At 41.1% G+C, this 23,596-nt stretch overlaps 2 protein-coding genes across 6 annotated transcripts in view; both read left to right on the top strand.

The window, feature by feature from the left end:
* Positions 1-23,596, top strand: part of LOC131691208 (putative polypeptide N-acetylgalactosaminyltransferase 9) — a 253,878-nt gene that overhangs the window by 218,459 nt on the left and 11,823 nt on the right. For 4 of the 5 annotated variants that reach the window (XM_058977437.1, XM_058977438.1, XM_058977435.1 and 1 more), the window contains 7 exons: positions 17,146-17,777; positions 17,841-18,212; positions 18,272-18,436; positions 18,496-18,689; positions 18,743-18,961; positions 19,025-19,258; positions 19,342-19,452. In XM_058977437.1, the coding sequence (XP_058833420.1) occupies positions 17,384-17,777; positions 17,841-18,212; positions 18,272-18,436; positions 18,496-18,689; positions 18,743-18,961; positions 19,025-19,258; positions 19,342-19,452 (1,689 nt within the window). In that variant the 5' untranslated portion in view covers positions 17,146-17,383. Of the gene's footprint in view, positions 1-17,145; positions 17,778-17,840; positions 18,213-18,271; positions 18,437-18,495; positions 18,690-18,742; positions 18,962-19,024; positions 19,259-19,341; positions 19,453-19,684; positions 19,790-23,596 lie in introns of all 5 variants that reach the window. The other variant, XM_058977439.1, reaches the window with a different exon arrangement.
* Positions 11,440-12,165, top strand: LOC131693911 (uncharacterized). The gene has a single exon (XM_058982177.1). The coding sequence runs from the start codon at positions 11,440-11,442 to the stop codon at positions 12,163-12,165; it is 726 nt and encodes a 241-aa protein (XP_058838160.1).

Here is a 23,596-nt window from a genome sequence, read left to right as displayed (position 1 = left end):
GTTCATAAAATACCAATGGCACCGACGGAATATAAAAATGTATCTTTTTCGTTTAAAACGGGACCTTGTAAATACTGAGTCCTTGCAAAACGACTTTTTAACCAGTAGGCCCCGCGCAAAACCAAAAACTGATAAAATGTTAATAACTTTCTCGGATGATTTTATATCAAGTTATAGTTTCCTACAAAGTTATAGAAAATGAAATTGTTTCATCAGATTTTCAATTTTAGTATTATTTGAGTGTATACACGAGCAAAGTCCAACATCAAAATTACAGCAAATAGACAACATATTTTGATATCAAGCATCAAATTGAAATCTTATTTTGATATCAGTTTAAACTTTTTCAGATATTATCAGGAGTTTTTTCGGCTAATCAGTCATAAATTAGACAGCGAAAACAACAATATTGCTTTTACTTCCAACGTTTCAATGGATTTATTCCACCTTTATCAAGGATTAAAAACTTTGTGTTTTCTTGTAAAGTGTAATGTTGTGGTAAAACATGAACTGTCCTAATGTATACGCGTCATCTGATAGTGCTATTGTTCGCATATTCATGCACCTACTGTATTTTTTGAAATTTTTGATGTCATAGTGCAATTTTTCTGCTTTCGATTTTGATATTTTAACCGTTAAAACGTCCAAAATGATAACAACCTGAGCAATCATTCCCTACTACATCACAACATCAAGTTTAGCTCTCAATTTGTTATCAGACTCTGCTCGGGTATAGTACCACCTAGTGGCAAAAATGTGAGCTAGTATCCTTGTAAAACTAAGTTTTCAAACAAAAAACTTCAAATAAAAATTGCTCTAAACCCCCCGACCGATTATTTTGCGATCGGTTGCAAATGAAAGAGAAAAGTTCATTCTTTCGTATCCTGAAGTTTCGCGGACGCTGATTTTTTTTTTGAATAATTAAATTAAAAAGTTGCTTATTTGGCAGCACTGTCGTTAAAAACTAATGTTTTTTTTTCTAGATTCCTCAAAAAGAAGAACAACAATTCTTTTAAGCAATTCGTTAAAATTAAATTCTTGTAGAATTTCAATCAGAATTATGATGAAATATTTCTCAGGTTTCTTACACGGAAAAAAATTGTTCCCAAAATCATGATTAAAGTGCTATGAATTCTGGAACGATCACTTTTTTTACGAAAACATGAACAAAATCATGTGTTTTATAATTATGTTCCATTTTCATTCAGTAACGCTTATACAGGGTGTTTGGTTAATGGTTAAGAATCTCTCGGGGGGTGATAGACTGCCATATTGTTCTACACATACCATCAAATCTCAACCGTTACAGAGTTATTGAACTTATAGTGTAAAAAACTTATTTGTCTTGAAATACCTCTAACTTTAAAAGTATACTTTGTATTTTAAATGTTTTAGTTCCATTCGAAAGGTGAGAAAATTTCGCATTGAGTGATGTCCTCACATGTTTCAGCTAATGAGTTTAAGTAGCCTTTTCAAAGTAATTTATTGAAAATTAAACAATTTCAAAAGATTTTTCGTTCATTTCTTGAAAATCCTAATAGTTGACCTCATCATTTTAATAATTCAGATTGTTAGTCTTGATGAGCTGCTTAATTTGTTCTTTGACATGATACACTTACCTTTTCTTATTTTCATGATTTTGGGTTATTCAACTTGGATATTTTTATCTCATTTTTACTAGTACCAGCTCTAATTGAAAAAATGCGGCACTTATTGTACTTTTTTTTCTTTTTATTCGAAAGCCAGGAAAATTTTACAGTGAAAAATGTATTAATACCTTTCAGTTAAGTGAATTTAGTATTCTTTTAAAAGTGAATTAGTTTAAAGTTAGTGCTATTATTAGCATTTTCGTTAATTTTCTTAAAATAGTAAATAATAAATATCACCATTATTATTATGGAAATAATGCATCTCAGCAAGTTCTACAGTTCTTTCTTTGACTCAAATCAATTATCTCTTTTGGTTTCGACGCAAAATCGTTTTTATCACATCGTTTCATATGCAAAAATAACGATTTCGAACCCACTACATTTATGGCGAGCTCATGCTGTGTTAACTATTAAATAGCAGCAAAATGAAAAGAGATATAGACAAAGTGTCTAATAAAAAGTTATAGAGAACATTAAGGGGCATCAAATGAACAATAGTAACGATAAATTTTGTTGATTAATAGTTAAAATAATTAGAAAACTCTCCAAAAATTACAAATTTTGAGTTATTTTGTTAGTAAAAAATCATTTAGTACACTTAACTAAAAGATATTTGTACATACACTGATAGGACATTTTCTCAGCTTTCCAATGAAATCTTGTAAATAACGATATAAAGCATATTTTTTAGATTATAGTCTTTGGAGCACTTGCAAGTCGGTTACAGGAAAAGTAATGAAATTACAAAGAAATGAGAAGAGATAGAAATATGACGTCCAAGAACAAATTATGAATCGTCCTAAAACCCAACTTTTGGATAATGGATATTGCTATAATCATACTTCATTACTTCGAGAAAATTAGCAAAAACCTCAAAAACACTAACTTTTAACTACTTTACAGTTAAAAGGTAATTAAAACTAATTACTTAAAAGATTTGAGAACACCATTTAATAGGAAATTTTCTCACCTTTCGAATGGAACTGAAACATTTAAAATACAAAGTATACTTTTAAAGTTAGTGGTATTTTAAGACAAATAAGTTTTTTGCACAAAAAGTTCAAGAACTCTGTAACGGTTGAGATTTGATGGTATGTGTAGAACAATTTTTTTCTCCAAATATGGCAGTCTATCACCCCCCGAGAGATTCTTAACCATGAACCAAACACTCTGTATAACGCATTTATTACTGGAGATATATGATTCTGTTTTGCGTACAGTCACGGTTTACGCCATACCATTACTAAATCGATTTTCTGCAATTGTTACCTCTCCGTAGTGCGTTTTCGAACCATACCGTACCAACAGACGGACTTCTACAATGCCCCTAGTGCCTGGTCAAGCCACGGGGACCGTCTGGGGTGGGCTCTCAACGGCCTCTTTTGCACAGGCGAGCTCGAGCGTGAGAGACGGAACTCTCAAGGTCGGCTATAGGGACACCAATCAGAAGGATAAGAATGCGACTCAAATCAAACTTAACTTTATTACCTACAATGTGTGTTGTGTGTACCGGCCGGCGGTGACTGGATCTGCTGCAGGTAGAAATTTTCCGATCGTCGGGTGCTGTGTGAAAGGGGGTATCGATGGTAGCTCCGATGGTCGGCTTTTTGGGTGGATGAGCTCCGACTCGTTGGGCGTCCACCGTCGCTCGGCGGAGTGGTTAATTATTACTGGGTCGGATGATCACCACCGTTTGCAGTAGGATTTGGTAGCGACCGAATGAAGCGCGCCAGGTAGTTTGGCTGGATTTGGTTTTCCACGTGCGACTTTCCCACGAGGGGGGCGATGGCTGAGACCGGCGTGGTCGTTCCGACAACTTTGGTCACGTGCTGTCTCCTGGTTCTAGTCTTTCGTCTACACTGCGCTTCTTCGACGAAGGTTTCGCAAAAGAAACCGAATGGGTCCTGATTCGTTTTATAATTTTAGCTAGCTGTCCTTTTCCGTATTTGCCTTAATTGAAAGGTGTTTCAACACCGGGATTATAATTTTGCACTCAACTCTTTTCTTAAATTTTTCAGGTCTTATCGCTGGGTTGCCTTCGCGGTAAATGAGCCCAATGAATCGAATGACTCAGTAGCTACCTATCCTAAGCCAATTTCCTCTCTATTCTTCTCCTTTTCCCGAACTTCTCCGATTTTCCCCATTTTCCGGCAAATCAGCCAGTACATGTATGTGTTTTGTGTGTTAACTTAGGTATAATGTATAACAAATTTTGTTCTATGCTTTTTAAATTGACCGTTTGTCGCAGATATATTAGTGGAGTATTTTAACTTTTTCCTATAATTTATCACATTAAACATTAAGTAAACTTTACATATAATACCTTGACATACATTCAACTAAACTTTTATTCCATACATCGTACATATGTGTATATATATAACTAATTTTAATCATTCCGATTTTATGGCGATCACTCACGGATCCGCGCTCATTTTAAGTGAACAGCAGTATGACCTATACTTCTCTCACTCTCTTATCACTCACATCTTATCGCTGAATAGGGCAAAGTACCCAAACGGTAACACAATTCACCATATAATGAATATTATTTATAAAACCGAAGGTTGAATCGTGATTTTATTCATAGCATTTGGCACATCATTCAGAGCCCGACTATGCGACGTGAACTGATTCATGATTTGTTACATCTTGAACATGATCTGGTTTTCGTGGTTGTGAAGTAGTTCGCAAAATTAATACATATTTGCTCATGAACTTTTTCACAAAACCCGGATGATTTTTTTCACTTCATGCTGTGTTAACTATTAAATAGCAGCAAAATGAAAAGAGATATAGACAAAGTGTCTAATAAAAAGTTATAGAGAACATTAAGGGACATCAAATGAACAATAGTAACGATAAATTTTGTTGATTAATAGTTAGAATAATTAGAAAACTCTCCAACTAGTTCATGATTCCTAATATAATAGTCACGATTCAATATCCGTGCTGGTGAAACAGTTTACAAAATCACACTATTCATGCTCACGAATTAGTTCACAAAACCATGAAATAATTTTAAATATTCGTGAACTAGTTCATGTTCCTGATTCGTAAAAACATGAATTGATCCATGAATTCACACCTGTTTTAGTCATCTGACCATGTGTGCCCGAGAAATAGTTTACAAAATTATAAAATATTATTCATGAATTCGTGAACTGGTTCCGAGCAATAGGGGATCAAGATAAAAACGGTTCCTTGTGGCTAGCAGGCATTCTAATTCTCTCTCACTCACGCGAGAAGAAGCTTATCCGATGTCCAACTTTTCCGAGATAAGATGAGTCGCAAAATTCTCCATCTCCATAAATAGCGTGATTTGACTTTTTTCTTCTCACCGGAGAAGGTGGCCCTTATTACCGTTCTCACTTACACGTTCACTTTCACTTCACTTACACATCACTTCACTTGTTTTTACCTATTACCGTTGTCACCTACAGTGAAGTGATTAAAATGAACACCGTGAAGTGAGAGTGACAGTGTGGTGATGTTCGGAATAACCTTAGCCGAAAAATTTACACTTTCGGTGTATTTTTTTTTCGCCATCATCAAAGGTGAATTTCAGTCACGTAAAATAAAAACATTTCTGAATTGGATTTTTTATTATTTTCACACAGCTTAGCATGAAAAAGACGAACAAGAGAGAATTAGCCTGCCTTGTAGATTTTATGATGAAGAAGCTCGAAGTTTTTTTTTCATTTTTATAAACGACCTTTTGAGTCAATTTTTTAACTGTTGTAACGGCACTTAATTAGCAAGGGACTCGAAGGTGAAGTATATTTTTCCATATTAAGAACCATATAGTACTTAATGGAGAGTAAGGAGTTGAAGGAAGAAAGTTTAGAAAAGCGTGGAATAGGGTCATATGAGCAAGCTTAGAGTTTCCCGGCGACTTAACGTTTTGTCTGCCACCGCAGGAGTCAAGATATTTTGGCATTAGAGCGTAAAGTAACTTTGTACTTCATGTAGTCGGAACCGAATCTCCTGCGGTAGCAGACAAGTCAATGGGAAACTCTAAGCTTGCTCATATGACCCTATCCCACGCTTTTCTAAACTTTCTTCCATCCACTCCTTGCTCTCTTTTGAGTACTATGTCTCTTAATATTGAAAAATATACTTCATCTTCCATCCCCTTACTAATTAAAGACCGAAATAGCTAGGGAAAGCAGGTTTGATTAAAATTTCCAGGTGGTGGTTAATGATCCAACTTTTTTAATTGTCATGTGTCGCATGAATGCGTTTTGGAGAGATATCTGCTGCGCCGCCATGATTTCAAAGCCAAGATCTTGAACGTTGCGTTAAGGTCAATCCACAATAAACATAATCGATTACATTCGACACAACTTTGTGATGGTCGAATTCGTTTAATTTGTTGATGCATCATGATGTAAAGTTTTTGTTATTAACCGACATGTTCAAAACAACACAATTCTTCAATTCGCAGTCCAGTATTTTCGCTTTTCAAATACATCTAAAGATCGAGTTATGCCATACCGAGTCTGACTAATGTAGATGGTTTCTAGCAGAACGAGTAGAACAATCTGAACTATCTTCTGAGAAATCGAGGGGCTCTGAATTATCCCCACGATCTTAATAACCCCTAGTTCCCCTATTATATGGCATTGGTTAAGGATGTTTGTACAAAACTAATCAATATCTGCATCACTTCGAATAAAGTCCCAACTTGTCCTTGCTTCTGCGCATCGAATTAATGGGATTTCCTACCGAACTAAGAAACATTGGAAAGCTCATTGAGTTGATCGACCGGTCCCACATTTTCACGTTTTTTTTTGGTTGAAAACAATTCCATTTGCTTTTGCCTTTTACAGTACGTGAGCAGTAGAAAGGCTATTGACAGACTGAGTCGGACCGGTCTGACTCCACGCATCGAAACGTAAAAATTCCGCAGGTCCAAAAACATCTGCTTTCGATTCCCGGAACCTGCCGCAAATCTCGGTGATCCACACGCAATTTACCGCAGTTTGTTATGTGGATATTGTTGTTGAACAGCTGCTCTCGACATATCTAGGTACATGTCGCTGTACTTCCGGCTGCATTATGGACGCGATGGAACTCACCTGGCAGGCCAACAGCCATGTTCACGTCGAGCGCGTTTCATAAACCGCGGACAGTAAACGCTTACGCTTGTCAATTTATCGACCGATAATACATGACAGAACTAAAAAGACAAGAAAAAAACAATAGAAGAGGATATTTGTATGCATCGATTAGAATCTTCGATCCTTGCAAATACATGCGAGGAGAAAACAATACAACCAAAGCAGTTGAACTTACTATTGCCAGGCTGCAACGGCACGGGTGCGAGGACCCAAGTTGTTCAATGAATCCGTAATAGTTCACCAGAGGGAAGGTACCAATTCCGTCGAAATTGTATACTAGCTTCCTCTAGCTAGTTCGTCGAATAAAATCAACAAGTCAGCAAAATTGTCGCTTGTTTGGCATTTTCTTGCGAAGCACTTTATAAAGATTCACAATACAAAGCATTAAAAATTCAAACTTTAGACTTATTCCACTCTACGTGACTGGTTTTCACCTTTGAAAATGTTGGTGGAAAAAATACACGCGAAGTGTCATTTTTTCGACAAAGTGATCGTGACGTGACGTTCATAATAACACCGAGTTCATTCAAGTTGTCACTTCGAATGAACTCTACACATTTTATCACGAAGGTGACACCCGGAATAGGGTGTTGATCACTTCACTTCGATTTCACCGTGAAGTGATACCCGTAATAAGGGCCGGTGATAAAATTTTAATTTCGTGGAAATCAGTTTGTTCGTGCTGCATAATGACAGCCCGAGAAAAAATTGAGAATGAGTATTTGCAGACCCCTCGCTTGCTGTAATTGTTCGAGAAATTTCTCGACGCGTCGCCGTTACGGAAACAGTAGAAGGGGAAAGGACATTTTTTTGGCGCGTGTGTGCAATATAAAATGGCGGTGCGTAAGCGTTTCATCATCAAAGTTTTGTGAGCCGTTCAAGTGAACAGTTGTTATATTACCAGTTACTATATTTAAAGTAAAAATGTTTTAAGTTATTAAATAGAAGCATCGAAAGAAGTTAAGTGGTTTCAATCGCAATTCGACCCTCCGAACAAGTGTCCGCTAGGTTCCAGAGTCCACTTCCCAAGTTCTAGAATTTACAGTCCAGCTCTGAACATGGTCCTAACGAACCGGATCTAGTGAACTAAAGCGCAGAAATAGTGGAACAACTCAAGGAGGGTCGTTTGCATCGCTTCTAGTAGTGCAAAATGTGTTGAAGTTAACAAATTTAATAGACGCGGCCATATTGGTGAAAAAAGTGAGCTAGAGACAAGACGCCATTTTGGTGAAAAAATGTGGTGATAGAATAGGCGCCATTTTTTGAAAAAGTAGTGAAGTGAAGTTTCCGCCACGAGGACACCCTTCCCCCAGGCACCGTGTTTATAGACTTGGCTGTAATCCGTGTTTGGTTCGGGCATAAGGTCCGATAAGTGCTGGTGTCCCTCTGGCAATGCCAAAAAATATTCTGGAAGCTTCTGCTAACAAATCCGGAAGCGGCACTGCACTTGGGCAGTCAACCGTTTCGTCAACTCCAGTCAGTAAGAAGGAAAAGAAGAAGCAGAAGTTGCAGGAAAAAATCGACAGGATGGAGCAGATTGAACTACTCGTCCACCGCCGTGGTCAGGCAAAAGGTAAGGTGACAAGAATTTATAATACTATATGCCCCAATGAGAACGATGAAGTCGTTCAGCTAAGCGAAGCTCAAATCCGGGTGTTCATGAAGAAGCTGGAAACAGCTCAAAAGGAGTACCTTGCTATTCATGAAAGCATCCTTGGCTTAGCAACGGCGGATACCCGAAAAACTCATATCCAACACTACGAAGAGTTCGACGAACATTATGATACGGTGGCCATTTTGCTCGAAGAGCAACTGATCGCTATGAATACCGCTCCAAGAGCAAATGCAAACCATAACTCGTTGAATGCTTCCATGCTTAATCAGGGTCCAGTCATTGTGCACCAACCTTTAAGAATGCCGATTCCTTCTTTCGATGGTCGATACGAAAGTTGGCCAAAGTTTAAAGCCATGTTTAAAGATCTGGTCGACAAGACACCCGATTCCCCAGCAGTGAAGCTCTACCATCTGGATAAATCATTGATGGGTAGTGCTGCTGGCCTAATTGACGCTAAAACCATCAATGAGGGAAATTACGCCCATGCATGGGAAATCCTAGAAGAAAGGTATGCGTAGCTTGGTAGACGAGTGTACCAGACATGTGGAAAGCCTTAAGTTTCTGCAACAAGAGTTCACAGGAATATCGGAACTGATTGTGGTTCATCTACTCGCTGCCGCTCTCGATAAGGAAACCCGAAGACGCTGGGAGTCCACCGTAAGACAAGGTGAACTACCTACCCGAGCAAAGTCCAACATCAAAATTACAGCAAATAGACAACATATTTTGATATCAAGCATCAAATTGAAATCTTATTTTGATATCAGTTTAAACTTTTTCAGATATGACATCATATTTTGATCTCATTTTGATGTGCTTACATTTTTAGAAAAAAATGTTTGTTTCTATTTCTTTGACAAACATCAAATTGATTACTTATTTTGTTTTCAATGAAATATTTCACCATCTCAATGAGTTTTAAATTTGCTTTCACTGATAGCATAAATAGTTTTCTGTTTGATGTCAGAGTGCAATTTTTCTGCTTTCGATTTTGATCTTTTAACCGTTAAAACGACCAAAATGATAACAACCTGAGCAATCATTCCCTACTACATCACAACATCAAGTTTAGCTCTCAATTTGTTATCAGACTCTGCTCGGGTAGCTACAATCAATTGTTGGAATTCTTGAAGGAACAGTGCTTCATACTGGAGAGATGCGATAGCTTGAATCCAAAGCAACCCACAATTCAACCTAAGCCTACAACGAAGCTAAGTCAAAAATCGTACGTTGCAGCTGCTTCCGAGCATGATTCAAAACCCGAGTATAAATGTGATTTTTGTGGGAAGGGCCATCAAAATTTTACTTGCTCAGAATTTAAAGCGTTGTCGATGCAGCAGAGTAAGGCCGATGACATGCTTACGCGATTTGCGATGCGGTAGCGGTAAGCGAAGCGAATGCGTTTGACCTATCTCTTTGGCGTGTGCATGTAGAACGCGTAATACTGTCATAGTAAAAGCGGGGCGAACGCGGCAAAATACTATGGACGCGTCCGCAAACGCTTCGCTTTCCGCTTCAGCTTGTCATCGGCCTAAGAGAGCGGAACGTTTGCTTCAATTGCTTGAGGAAGGGGCACCAGAGCAAGGATTGTCCTTCGGATAGAACATGCTCGAAATGTAAACGCCATCACCACAGTCTACTACACGCAGACGAGCGTTCCAAATCAACGGTGGAGGAACAGAAGGTGACTCCACAATCAACCCAAAATCCAGTTCCAGAGACCAAACCTCAAGATGAAGTCCAGCTGACATCCGCCAGTTGTTGCAACCAGAAGATGATAACTTCGCAAGTGCTGCTCCTCACAGCAGTGGTGGATATAATGGATCAAAATAACAAAGCCCACCCCTGCAGAGTTTTATTAGACAGTGCATCACAAGTCAATTTGATTTCCAAATCCATGGTGGAGACTTTGGGCTTGAAACAGTTTCCATCGAATGTCACTGTGGCAGGAGTCAACAGCACGAGAACCCATGCTTCAACCGGTAGCGTGGTACAAATTCGTTCAAGGTACTCCAGTTTCAGTGCCAATGTCAAGTGTTTGGTTACTGAAAGTGTTACAACAGAACTGCCAACATCAGCTGTAAGCATTGATACCTGGGAACTGCCCCATGGAATACAACTTGCGGATCCTACGTTCAACCAGACTGGGAAGGTTGATCTGTTGCTGGGTAATCAACTGTTTTTGAAGTTGCTGCTGCCTGGTGAGATTCAGTTGGCGGAAAATCTGCCAATGCTACGTGAGACTCGGTTTGGCTGGGTCGTTGGTGGCGTGTGTGGTGGCAGTAACATTGCAGAAGCTGTCGTCCATTCGCACTCAGTCACTCTCCAAGAATTAAGTGAAGCCGTTCGACGATTCTGGGAAGTCGAAGAATACGAGAGTGATACGCAAAAGCACAATGAAGAAACCGAGTGTGAGCTCCACTTTCAAGAAACACACCGCCGAGATGCAACTGGGAGGTATGTAGTTAAATTGCCCCTCAAGGCGTCGATCGTCGAACTCGGCGATTCTCGTTCGCTGGCATTAAGAAGATTTTATGCATTAGAGAGAAAGCTTGCACAGCAGCCCGATTTGAAAAGGCAGTACGTCGAGTTCATGAATGAGTATGAAGAGCTCGGCCACTGCAAAGAGATAAGGGAAAGTGAGGATCCAGCTGACATAAAAAGGTGGTACCTACCCCACCACGCTGTTCTGCGTCCATCGAATACAACTACTAAATGCCGTGTAGTTTTTGATGCTTCTGCCAAAATAGCTGGTTTGGCGCTCAACGATGTAATGATGGTAGGTAATTTAAATCAAAATACATTAATTTCAATTGTCCTGCGTTTTCGATTCCCGCGCTACGCGCTAACAACCGACGTCGCAAAAATGTATCGACAAGTCCTTGTCGACAAGCAACACTCCCCACTTCAACGCGTGTTCTGGAGAGATGAGCTATCAAGCCCTATGAGAGTGTTGGAGTTAACAACCGTCACTTACGGTACAGCATCTGCGCCTTTCCTGGCCACAAGAGCACTCCAGCAGCTAGCCAGTGACGAGAGAAAAAGATTCCCAATGGCAGCCAGGATAGTTGAAGATTTTTATGTGGACAATGCCCTGTTCGGCTTTGATGATATTTCTCATGCAACAGAGGCACAAACACAGCTGATTAAGATGTTGAAGACGGGTGGATTCGAGTTGCATAAGTGGGCTTCAAACTGCCCAGAGCTGCTGCAAATTATCCCGGAAGCTGATCGTGAAGAGCTTACCTGTGTTGGAGGATCCGTAAATGAGGTCATCAAGGCATTGGGATTGCTGTGGGATCCCACAATGGACCAGTTGCTTTTTGTTTCACCATCAGCAGTGCCCTGCAAGCTACCGACAAAGAGGCAAGTGCTTTTGCTAGTCGCGAGTATGTTTGATCCGACTGGAACTGCTGCGCCTGTGGTTCTTATAGGAAAATTGTTGATGCAGCGAATCTGGGAAAGAAGAGTTGGATGGGATGAACCAATACCGACCGATTTAGTGAAAGATTTCGAAGACTTCCTGGAAGCAGTGTGTGATGTCAATATGATCCGAATTCCGCGTATGGTGGTGATAACAAATGCTTCTGCTTATGAGCTTCATGGTTATGCAGATGCATCCCAGTTTGCGTATGGAGCCTGTGTGTATGTTAAATCCATTGTCTCTGGAGAACCTCCAGTAGTGCGATTATTGTGTGCCAAATCTAAATTAGTCCCGAAGTCAGTTCTTACGATTCCACGCAAAGAGCTTTGGCTGCTCGTTTGCTGCACCGTTTAGTAAAGAATATTCTGGAGGTAGTGCATCTTTCCTTCAGAAAAATAGTGTTGTGGTCTGATAGCCAGGTGGTCCTTGCCTGGTTGAAGAAAAAACCCGATCAACTTGAGGTGTTTGTGAGAAATCGGATCAGTGAGATTGTTTCTACTGGAGATATGTTTGAGTGGAAATATGTGCGTACTACTGAAAATCCAGCAGATATAGTGTCACGTGGCCTATCAGCTAAGAAATTGGCAACTAACGAATTATGGTGGAATTGTGCACAGTATCAGAGAAGTGAATTTTGTGAAATGGAGATACCTGATCTTTTACCCGATAATGCCATACCTGAGCTTCGTCATTCTACGATCGTCAGCGTGGCGGTTCAATACGAATCTTTTCGTCTTTTGTTCGAGAGAATCGCTTCCTTCCGGAAACTGCAGCGCATATTTGCCTTTGTTGTGCGATTTTGTCGAAACTGCAAAGAGAAATGCAATGACAAGCGTATCGTTTATGATTACCCGACGACTTCAGAGCTGCGAGAGTCATTGAGGGTAATAGTGAAGACGGTGCAACATTTGGAATTTGCTACAGAAATTGCCAACCTCGAAAAAGGTGAGTTACCCATGAGACTTTACAGCTTAAGCCCTTTCCTTGACGATGCAATGCTACGAGTGGGTGGTCGGCTACGCCACTCAAACTTACCGTATTCTACCAAGCACCAATGGATTCTACCTCACCGAAGTCCAGTTGTGCAAAGTCTGGTCAGATGCATTCACCAAGAAAATTTGCATATTGGCCCTTTGTCACTGTTAGCTACTGTTCGGAGACAGTTTTGGATAACCAACGGCCGCTCTGTTGTCCGCAATATCACACGGAGTTGCGTTAAATGTTTCAAGGTCAATCCAATTACAATGGAGCAGTTTATGGGAGACCTTCCGTCGAGTCGCTGTGACAGAGCACCATCATTCCAGAAGGTTGGCTTGGATTTTGCTGGTCCGTTTCTAATTAAGCAAGCTGGACGGAAGGCAGCCCCTGTCAAAGGGTATATATGCGTGTTCGTGTGCATGGCAACAAAGGGAATTCACCTAGAGGCTGTTGAAAATTTGTCTGCTGAAGCATTCATCGCTGCACTACTTCGTTTCGTTTCCCGTCGTGGTGTCCCTGAAGAGCTATTTTCGGATAATGGGACAAACTTTGTAGGCGCAAAGCACGAGTTGCATGAGCTGTGTTTGTTGTTTAAACAACAGCTGATGGAAAGAAAAATTTTTGAATTTTGCCAACCGCGCGAGATTCAATGGAGAATGATTCCGCCCAGCGCACCCCATATGGGAGGAATTTGGGAGGCAGGAGTGAAAAGTGCAAAGACAATACTGAAGAAGGTGTGCAATACGGCATTGCTCACGATGATGGAGTTCGCTACTCTACTTTGCCAAATTGAGGCGCTTCTGAATTCGCGGCCTTTGTATGCGCCATCCGAGGATCCAAATGATCTCGAACCGCTTACACCTGGCCACTTTTTAATCGACCGTCCGCTGACGGCGATTCCGGAGCCAACTTATGAGGAGATTCCTACCACTAGGTTGTCTCGTTGGCAGTACGTGCAGGTACTTCGTGACAACTTTTGGAGGCGTTGGTCACGTGAGTATCTGATGGAGCTACAAACCAGGGGCAAATGGACTAAGAAGAAGGCCAACGCCAAGGAGGGTATGATTGTCATGATAAAGGAGGACAATCTACCTCCCCATTCATGGAGACTTGCAAAAATTATTAAAGCTCACCCAGGTCCAGACAACATGGTTCGAGTTGTCAGCTTGAAGACACAGTCCGGAATACTGGAACGGCCAATCCACAAGCTGGCCCCGCTTACAATTCTTGAAACTTGAAGTCGTCAACCACTTCCGCTGGGGAGGATGTTCGTGCTGCATAATGACAGCCCGAGAAAAAATTGAGAATGAGTATTTGCAGACCCCTCGCTTGCTGTGATTGTTCGAGAAATTTCTCGACGCGTCGCCGTTACGGAAACAGTAGAAGGGGAAAGGACATTTTTTTGGCGCGTGTGTGCAATATAAAATGGCGGTGCGTAAGCGTTTCATCATCAAAGTTTTGTGAGCCGTTCAAGTGAACAGTTGTTATATTACCAGTTACTATATTGAAAGTAAAAATGTTTTAAGTTATTAAATAGAAGCATCGAAAGAAGTTAAGTGGTTTCAATCGCAATTCGACCCTCCGAACAAGTGTCCGCTAGGTTCCAGAGTCCACTTCCCAAGTTCTAGAATTTACAGTCCAGCTCTGAACACAATTAAAACTTAAAAAAATACACTTAATTACAAAGAAAAGCGGCAAAGAAGTATGATAGACTTGCTTTTTCGTGTTTTGGAATAACGGCTGCAAAGCAGTGAACGAAAAAAGGATACTGTGATAAACTCCCAAGTAACAATTGAAGTTTTATAGCACGCTAGAAGTGCAATCTAAGTTTTATCAGTGGCTATAAAACTATCATAAAACCACAATTGTTACTAGGGCTCATTCACTCATTCTCCGGCTGTTTTATTTATCCGGAGAAGTTGTGTGAGTGCCAATAACTTTTCGTGTGAAAATGTGAGTTTTTATTGTCGCAGTAGCAAACTATCCGGGCGCATTTACTCATATGAGAGATAAATGCAATGCCTGGTGGCTAGGAAATTAAAAAAAAATCATAGAATCAATTATTACCCTTCGTTATAGAGTTAAGGTGTCTTCGAAAAAGTTGCTGTATGGTACCTAGCGCTTTATTTGGTTGAATCATACTAGTTCGGAAATCAGTCGTTAGGGCGGCGCTGTTATTTACTTTTTAATAAATCTAGATAGAAATACGGTATTTTCGAGAAAGTTGTAGGTCCTATCATTTTCGATATATCTTCTGACGATGCCAATTTTTTAGGAACCGCATGAGATAGAGCATGTTTTCAAAACTTGTTGGACCTACAAAGTTAGTGGGCCCTATTCTGCGCGGCGTGTGACGTGAGACGACTAATCTCACCTCACTTTACGTGACTTTTCTCACTCGATTCTGAGAGTCGACTCGGGTGAGGTGAGATTCCCTATTGCGGTTAAATGGGCAATGGTCTCATGTCACTCGAAGTGACTCTTCTGAATTGGGTGAGAAAAGTCACTTAGAGTGAGGTGAGATTAGTCGTCTCACGTCACACGCCGCGCAGAATAGGGCCGAGTGTCTTCGGAAGATATACTTATAATTAGCTGACATACAACTTTATCGTTGATACCATCTTTCTATCTCGTTCCATTAAAAAGTTGATAACTGCTCCGCATTAGCGATTGAGTTCCGAACTAATATGAAATGAACAAAAAAAGTGCTAGATGCCATGCGATAACTTTGCCAAAGACACTATAGCTCTAAAACGAAGGATACGGAATTCAATTATATTGTCATGTTATTCCGAGTAAAAAATCCGATAGCAATGAAACATCATGAGTCACATTAGTCCACGTGTCCAATTCTAACATGATCTCAAGAATAAAACATCACGATAACATGAAGAAAAATTACGGAAATCGTAACTGAGATCTAGAAATCATGAACAAAAGTCACACTACTTTGCCAGAATAATCCAACATGAAACTCTCGAATAAAATATCACAGTAATGTAATGAGAGATCATTAAAATCGCGACTAAGCTCCTGAAATCATGAACATCGTTTTTCTTAAAATACTACTACTTATGCAAACCAGCGTATCCCCAAAGTATAAACAAGAGTCACAACGAAAACTAAACATGCTCAGAGAACAACCACAGTAACCCAACCAAAAATTGCCATGCACATTTTTGCGCGAAGTGATTTTCTGAAAACACACATAGTTTCATGAATACGAGGTTTACTATCCAAAATTTCAGGAACTTGGTCACGATTTTCGTAAATCGTTCAGTTCACGAAATCGTAATTTTTTGTTCATGAATTTATGAACGGATTCTTGCTCAGGATTCCGACGGAATCTTCCGGATTCTGATGGTGTCATTGTCTTTTGAAAATTTTGGAATGGAAGAACGATTACAAATGTAATTTGGAAACCGAAATGCAAAATCTACCAATATTTGCTTCCGATCTGTATCACACAATCTATTGCTTAATAACAACTGTAATATCAAACCAAATATACACAGTAATCACGAATTAGTCAAAAAAATAATATTCAACCGCTCAATATTGATGAAATTCTAATCTGTTTTTTTAATGCATCTCCATCCTACCATTATTCTGTTTGTATTCTTCACTTAATCTAGTGGTCTAATATCAGATGGCATCAGTAGGACCCATTAGTTAAAAAATAATTAAAATCTAACGTCTGTTAACTAAGCGTCTAGATTAGTATGATAAGCTGCGCTGAATTTCGTTGTTAGTGATGGCAATTTTTACCTGCATGGATTTTATCTGTTCCCATGATGATTTCAGTACCTGTTTCGAATCGGAAACAGATGAAACTACGTTTGTACTTGTCCAGTAAAATGTTACGTTTTTGAGATAAAAAACTATTATGTTGTCTATACCGAAGCAGATTTACCAAGTCGTTTGAGTCCCCACAAATAATCTACCGGAAAGACTGTATGCCGGAAACAGCGATGAACCCGCATTTTTACATCACGTTTTTCGCACTTTTCACGCCGTCCTTCCAGTTCCAACGAATGTTTTAATACCTGAAAACGAACTTGTAAGCCGGTTGCTAGGCAATGCGGAATTATCGTTGCCTATGATGGGTTTATGTTTCTTCTTTTTTTTCTCTCTGCCGCATCTGGTGAATTAATAGCACCCATCATTGTCGTGACTTGCTGCGATGCGGGTGCGCTAGGTTAATTATGAAACGCGAGAGAAGAAGCCTACTTTGCACTTGTCCATTCATGGCTTGGCTCATTTATCATACCATCTAATAAGCATTATTATAAGATATTTCAACACGATCGCGTAATTAATAATGCAATTCCCTTTCATTTGTTCTTTTTTTTGCAGAAACGCACATATCAGCTGATTAGTCAGAGCGCTGCGAACAAAACGATGCAACCCAGTAAACTCATATCTTTGGCAATGTGTGAGAAAGTACGCAACTAATCTTCGCGATGTGAATTGCCACGATCTGTGCAAGATCTCAACCAAATAGCGAATCGATCGACTTGATCGCTTGCCAATAACAAATTACTTCTAAACATACGCACACACACAAACACCGATACAAATTTAAACCGAAACAATGGGACTGATAGGTAGGCGGAGATCGAGCTTCCTGAAGATCATCGCACTGCTGGGGGTGGTGTGGTTTATGGTCGTGTTCGTGATCTACTCCGACGACGGAAGTGGAAGCAGTGGACGATCGGTAGCGAGTGGCGGTAGTGCGGCAGGTCCCGGTGAAAGTGCATTTGAGGCTCCCAGGAGGCTACCGCTGCAGGGTATACGGGATAAGTTGAATCAGTTCATCATCAATGCTCGGGAAGATGCGAACAAGGACGAACTGGGGAACGATGGAGACTTGCCGGACTATGTCGATAATAACATCGACCGGGATGGTGATATTGCTGTGAAGCCAGCGGAGAAGGAGCTGCAGAAGAAGATTCCACCGAAGAGTAGGAAGCGAAATGAGAATTTAGGTGAGTAAATCGGAGCCACAGTAATCGTAACGGGATTGTTAATGGTTTCTTACAATTTTACAGATATCGAAGGAGTGATTGCCCCACCGAATGAGGACGGTCTGGATTCACCCGGTGCCATGGGTAAGCCGGTAGTTTTACCCAAGGATATGTCACCGGAGATGAAGAAAGCAGTCGACGATGGTTGGGCCAAGAATGCATTCAATCAGTATGCAGCCGATTTGATTTCTGTTCGCCGCAGTCTCCCGGATCCACGGGATCAGTGGTGCAAGGAACCGGGACGCTACCAAACCGATCTTCCAGCCACCTCAGTAATCATTTGCTTCCACAACGAAGCCTGGTCAGTGCTGCTGCGAACGGTACATTCCGTACTCGATCGTTCCCCTGAACATCTGGTCAAAGAGGTCATCCTAGTAGATGACTTCTCGGATATGCGTGAGTAGCATAGATTGAGGTTATAATACTTGGAAACATCGTTTTCTTCCTATTCCCAGCACATACTCAGAAACAGCTAGAGGACTATTTCGTGGCCTATCCACGAGTGAAGATCATTCGGGCACCAAAACGAGAAGGATTGATTCGTGCGCGGTTGCTAGGTGCTCGCTACGCAACTGCTCCCGTACTGACCTACTTGGATTCGCACTGCGAGTGTACCACTGGTGAAATTCGTCGACATTTTTGACAGACCAACAAAAATACAAACTCGCTTTGTTTACAGGATGGTTGGAACCGTTGCTGGATCGTATTGCGAAGAATTCAACCACCGTGGTTTGTCCAGTGATTGACGTGATCGACGATAACACGATGGAATACCATTATCGGGACTCTGGCGGTGTCAATGTGGGAGGATTCGACTGGAATCTGCAGTTCAATTGGCATGCGGTCCCTGACCGGGAGAAGAAAAGGCACAAGGTAAGTGGCGAAAGTTTTTGAAAAGAAGGTGTTAACTATAATGTTTTCATTAGAGCACCGCGGAACCAGTCTGGTCTCCAACGATGGCGGGTGGCCTTTTCGCAATTGACAAGGAATTCTTCGAACGGCTAGGAACGTACGATTCCGGATTTGATATCTGGGGTGGTGAAAATTTAGAGCTTTCCTTCAAGACGTGGATGTGTGGAGGCACACTCGAAATCGTTCCTTGTTCTCACGTAGGTCACATCTTCCGAAAGCGGTCGCCTTACAAGGTGGGTTAATGGCAGTCGGTCAGTTGAATGTGAATGCTAACATCTTCGAATAAATGGTTACAGTGGCGAACGGGCGTGAATGTGATCAAACGGAACTCGGTCCGATTAGCGGAGGTTTGGCTGGACGAATACGCCAAGTATTACTACCAGAGAATCGGCAACGATAAGGGCGATTACGGAGATGTATCCTCACGGAAAAAGCTCCGAGAGGATCTGGGATGCAAATCTTTCCGGTGGTACCTGGATAACATCTTCCCGGAGCTATTCATACCAGGAGAAGCGGTCGCTTCCGGAGAGGTAATCTTTATCATTTTAATGTTCTTTCTCTTATTTCCTTTCCGAGTAACAATTTTGCTACCCATAAAACGTAAACAATCAAGGTAAGGAACATGGGATACGGAAACCGTACGTGTCTGGATGCTCCAGGAGGCAAAAAGAATCTGCGAAAACCAGCGGGACTCTACCCTTGCCATAATCAAGGCGGAAATCAAGTAAATAACCATTGTTTTGACTCCTCGATCTAGGCATTTAGCAGAGCAGTTTGCAGGAATCTGTCAGCCGTTATCATCACCATCGCCGTATTTCATAGCCGTCTCAGTTGCCCTACTAGAACAAAGCATGCCATGTTTTGGAGTTTGATTTCATTTCATATTTTCTTTTTCTTCTTCGCGTTTCTTTTTCTTTCTTTCCGATAATTTCCTCGCTTCCGGGGGCTGTCGACAGGTAGCGAACCCGTGGTCAGGTTTGTGTATTGATTCGGCCGCCAAACCTGAGGACATGCATACACCGCTCGGTGTGTGGCCTTGCCACCAGGCGGGTGGTAATCAGGTATTTAACCTCAAACCGTAAACGTAACAAAACAAAAGAAAACCAAAAAAACAACTAAAGACATTTACTACGTAGGGCCTTTTGGGTTACCCGGTGATAGGACGCTTCTCTTCGATCATGTACCGTTTATATTAGTTTGCGGGTGAACCGGGACATCGGAACGGTTCGGGGTTTGCCTTGGTTACATTCAAAATTTTACTCACACTTTCACAGTTGCTGCTCAATAATATCGCTAGCTGCTTTACTCACACAACGACGGAATTTTTGGACGGTTTCGGGGGTTATAGTTGACAGCTAGACTAATTCGTTTAAGCATAAGATGGATAAAAGCTCATTAGGACAGAGTTTTGGGTTGCTTTGGCAATCTACAGTTTTAATGTACCGATTTATTAATAAGAAAAATTCTTTTGCCGTTCTCAAATCCAGTTTAAATGAATGTTGGAAAACTATTTTTGCAAAGCTATTTAGTTAAACAGAATTTTTGCTCACACAGTTTGATTCAAATTTGAGACGATGCTGCCCAAGTAATAGTTGAAGTTTTGTAGTATACTACAAGTGCATTCTATGTTTTATGGCCTTAAAACTATCATAAAACCTTAATATCCTTTGGGCCTTGAAAAATTATTATTTTATGTAGTCTATAATGTTGGTAAGAAGAGTGTCGCTCCGTAAGGATCAACAGCTTTTGATAGAGTAGTGTCGACAATGGAGTATGGTCGGTACGGATGCGTATAACTAAACTTATCCATTCAGTCGTCGTTCCAAACCAATGTGAAAATTACCAGAAGCTATGCACTGAAGCACCGAATTAGAATAGAACTCCCACGAGTTATCGCTGCATCCACAATCTATGAATACTCTATTAAAAATGACTGCAGCCAGTACTCTCAAATCAATCGCCAGCGCAAAGAATTACACAACGAAAATAATTCACAAATAAATACAACTAACTGTAACCGCTAAGAAACCGGAATGGTCGCGAAGAATGCGGAATGAACAACCTCCTGGTAACTGCAAAGATTCCCCGCTGTGGTAAAGAATTTCCGCGCGCACTGGCAAATTGCGTGCATCACTCTCCATACAAAAATCGGACAAAACCCTATGTTTTTGCGAGCTACAAAAAAAGCTACCGAAACTATTAGTGCAACACGGTCGGAGATCAAATATAAGCACACAATGGTTACTATTCTAACGTTTCATTCAAACTGATCCATGACTACCTTTTACCTCTCTCTTTGTAGCATCCGCTTAGGCCGTTTTGTGAGCTGTACTCTGGTATTATTGTTTCCGTGCTAGTAAAAGACTATACTTGGAGCTGCTTGTTCCAACAGAATAAGATAAAAAAATATTCCCAATGATTTCCGTGCATGTAAAAAATATGCCTGATTTGCCCAGTGTTGCTAAAGTAATAAGGTGAGATGGAAGTTGAAATAAAACTAACTCCTCGGCTCATGATATATCCATACTCCTCGACCGGGCCATACGTGATTTTTTTTCCGGGCCAAAGGCAAAAAGTTTTTAAAGCTATTGCAGATTTCTCGAATTCTGATGGAGCGATATTCGGCCGAGACAGAAATATCGAAAATTCGCCCTGATAAGCTTCGGGTGGTGGTTAATAGTTTGAAACAAGCAAATGATATTGCTGGCTACTAGGCCTTTACGAATGAGTGCAGAGTATATGTACCAGCGAATTGGGTGGAAATCTGCGGAGTAGTTTCCGATTCGAGTTTCAATTGCGCGGATCTGCTGCCATATGGGGTTGGCTGTTTTAAAGAGCCTATGCTACAGCCAGTGAAGATACTGGAGTGCAAAAGTTTGCATTCAACATCAGTGGCAGCTGACGGAAAGAGAACATACGTCAACTCAGACTCTTATCGGGTGACCTTCGCTGGATCTGCTGTTTCCAACTACCTCCTCTTTGACAAGGTTCGTCTACCTGTTCACCATTTGCAAACAATTGGGACACACAGTCTTCCATTGTAGCAATGAGGTTCGTTGTGGAAAATGCGGTGGGAATCATGTGGGTGATTCCTGTGGATGGGATGTCGAAAAGTTTTTCTACTGTGGGGGAAATCCACATGATCTTCCGACATATCTCGCGTACAAACAGCTCGAGAAGAAGCGTTCCCTTGAGGGACGCTCTAAGCGATTTTTCGCTGAAATGCTAAAGATAGCTACGCCACCGGCCTCTTCGAACATCTATACTAACTTGTCTAGTGACGAATGCGACTCTGATGACCCCCAAAAGGAAACATCTTCTGTTGTGCCTAGAAGCAATAGAAAATGGAGGAACATTTACTCTGGTGCAAAACCGAAGCAAGTCGCTCCCGGACTCAGAAACCTAAAAAACCTCAGAAAAGGAGTTCCCAGCACTTCCACGAACATCAAAAACCCCAAGTATTCCCATATCTTAGCCAGAGAAAGAAACCAGCGGTGGCTCTATAAATTTCTCTGACATTGTGGACCGTATTCTTACAGCACTAAATATTTCTGACCCTTCGGAGGAAGAGTACGGGCTCCTGGCTGGCTCGATTCTCGATACTGCGATTCAAGCTCAGACTAAACGAGTACCAGACGGGAGATCACGCGGGCGTCCTCCCAACCCATGGTGGTACAAAGAGTGCTCATACGTGTACACGAGCGCAGCGTATAAGACCTTCCGGGAAGACGTACTGCTCGCTAGCAGTAGTCGATGTTAGGAACGTGAATGAAGAGTTTAATGAAAGCCAAGAAATGTAGCTACTGGCGCCGGTTCGTTGATAGGTTAACGAGAGAAACACCGATGTGCACTCTTTGGGGCACGGCCCGGCGCTTACGAAACCGAATTAGTCCTAACAAGAGCGAGGAATATTCAAAGCGTTGGATAATCGATTTCGCCAAGAAGATTTTTTCCGGTTCCGCCTCGGAATTGAAGATTTACTACGGCGCGTCCCCTCACAATAGCGCGAATGAAATTCACTTTTCGATGGTGGAGTTCTCACTTGCTCTCTTGTCATTTAACAATAAAGTCCAAATTCAACTTGCTGAATAATCTGCCAGGCTCTGCCAAGTGACGTTTGCTGATTTTATTTGACAAATTTCTCGAGAGTAACATTGTCCCTCATGACTGAAGGCAAGTGAAGGTCATCGCCATCCAAAAACCAGGAAAACTTTTAACTATAAACAAACATAGTGGAATTAAATGGTAGAAAAATATATGTAAAGTACGTGCATTCTACTAAGACCTCCGTTCGCGTATAGATTGTCAGGAAAACCAGCCTCCGACCACAACTCCTATCGACCGATTGAAATGCTGTCATGTATCCAGAAGTTGTTACAGAATACCTTGGATAGTTTGCTACTTGGGCTATTGGGCTGGGTATCAAATTCTCTACAGAGAAAACTAAGCTAGTCGTATTTTGTAGAAGGCGTGAACCAGCACAACTACAGCTTCAATTAATGGGTCAAACTATCGCGCAGGTCTTCACAGTAAGATATCTCGAGATCTGGTTCGACTCGGATGACACATTAGGTATCCGAATCAGAAGTGCCAACGAAGGATCAACTTTCTTCATACAATAACCGGAACATGGTGGGGTGCACACCCAGGAGACCTAATTAGGTTGTATCAAACAACGATACTCGTTGTCGATAATGGAATACAGATGCTTTTGCTTTCGATCCACTGCGAACGAACATTTCACAAAACATGAAAAAACTCAGTATCGCTGTGTATGTATCACCTTAGGGTGAATGCAGTCGATTCTATCGGGCGTAGTTGGTGTTTGAAAACTTCGAGAGGATTGTCGAGCTCATTTCTCAAATCTC

This window comes from Topomyia yanbarensis, chromosome 3 (genome assembly GCF_030247195.1).
Source record: "Topomyia yanbarensis strain Yona2022 chromosome 3, ASM3024719v1, whole genome shotgun sequence".
Classification (NCBI taxonomy): domain Eukaryota; kingdom Metazoa; phylum Arthropoda; class Insecta; order Diptera; family Culicidae; genus Topomyia; species Topomyia yanbarensis.
The sequence above is the reverse complement of the archived record's forward strand: the minus strand, read 5'-3'. Positions and strand labels throughout refer to the sequence as shown.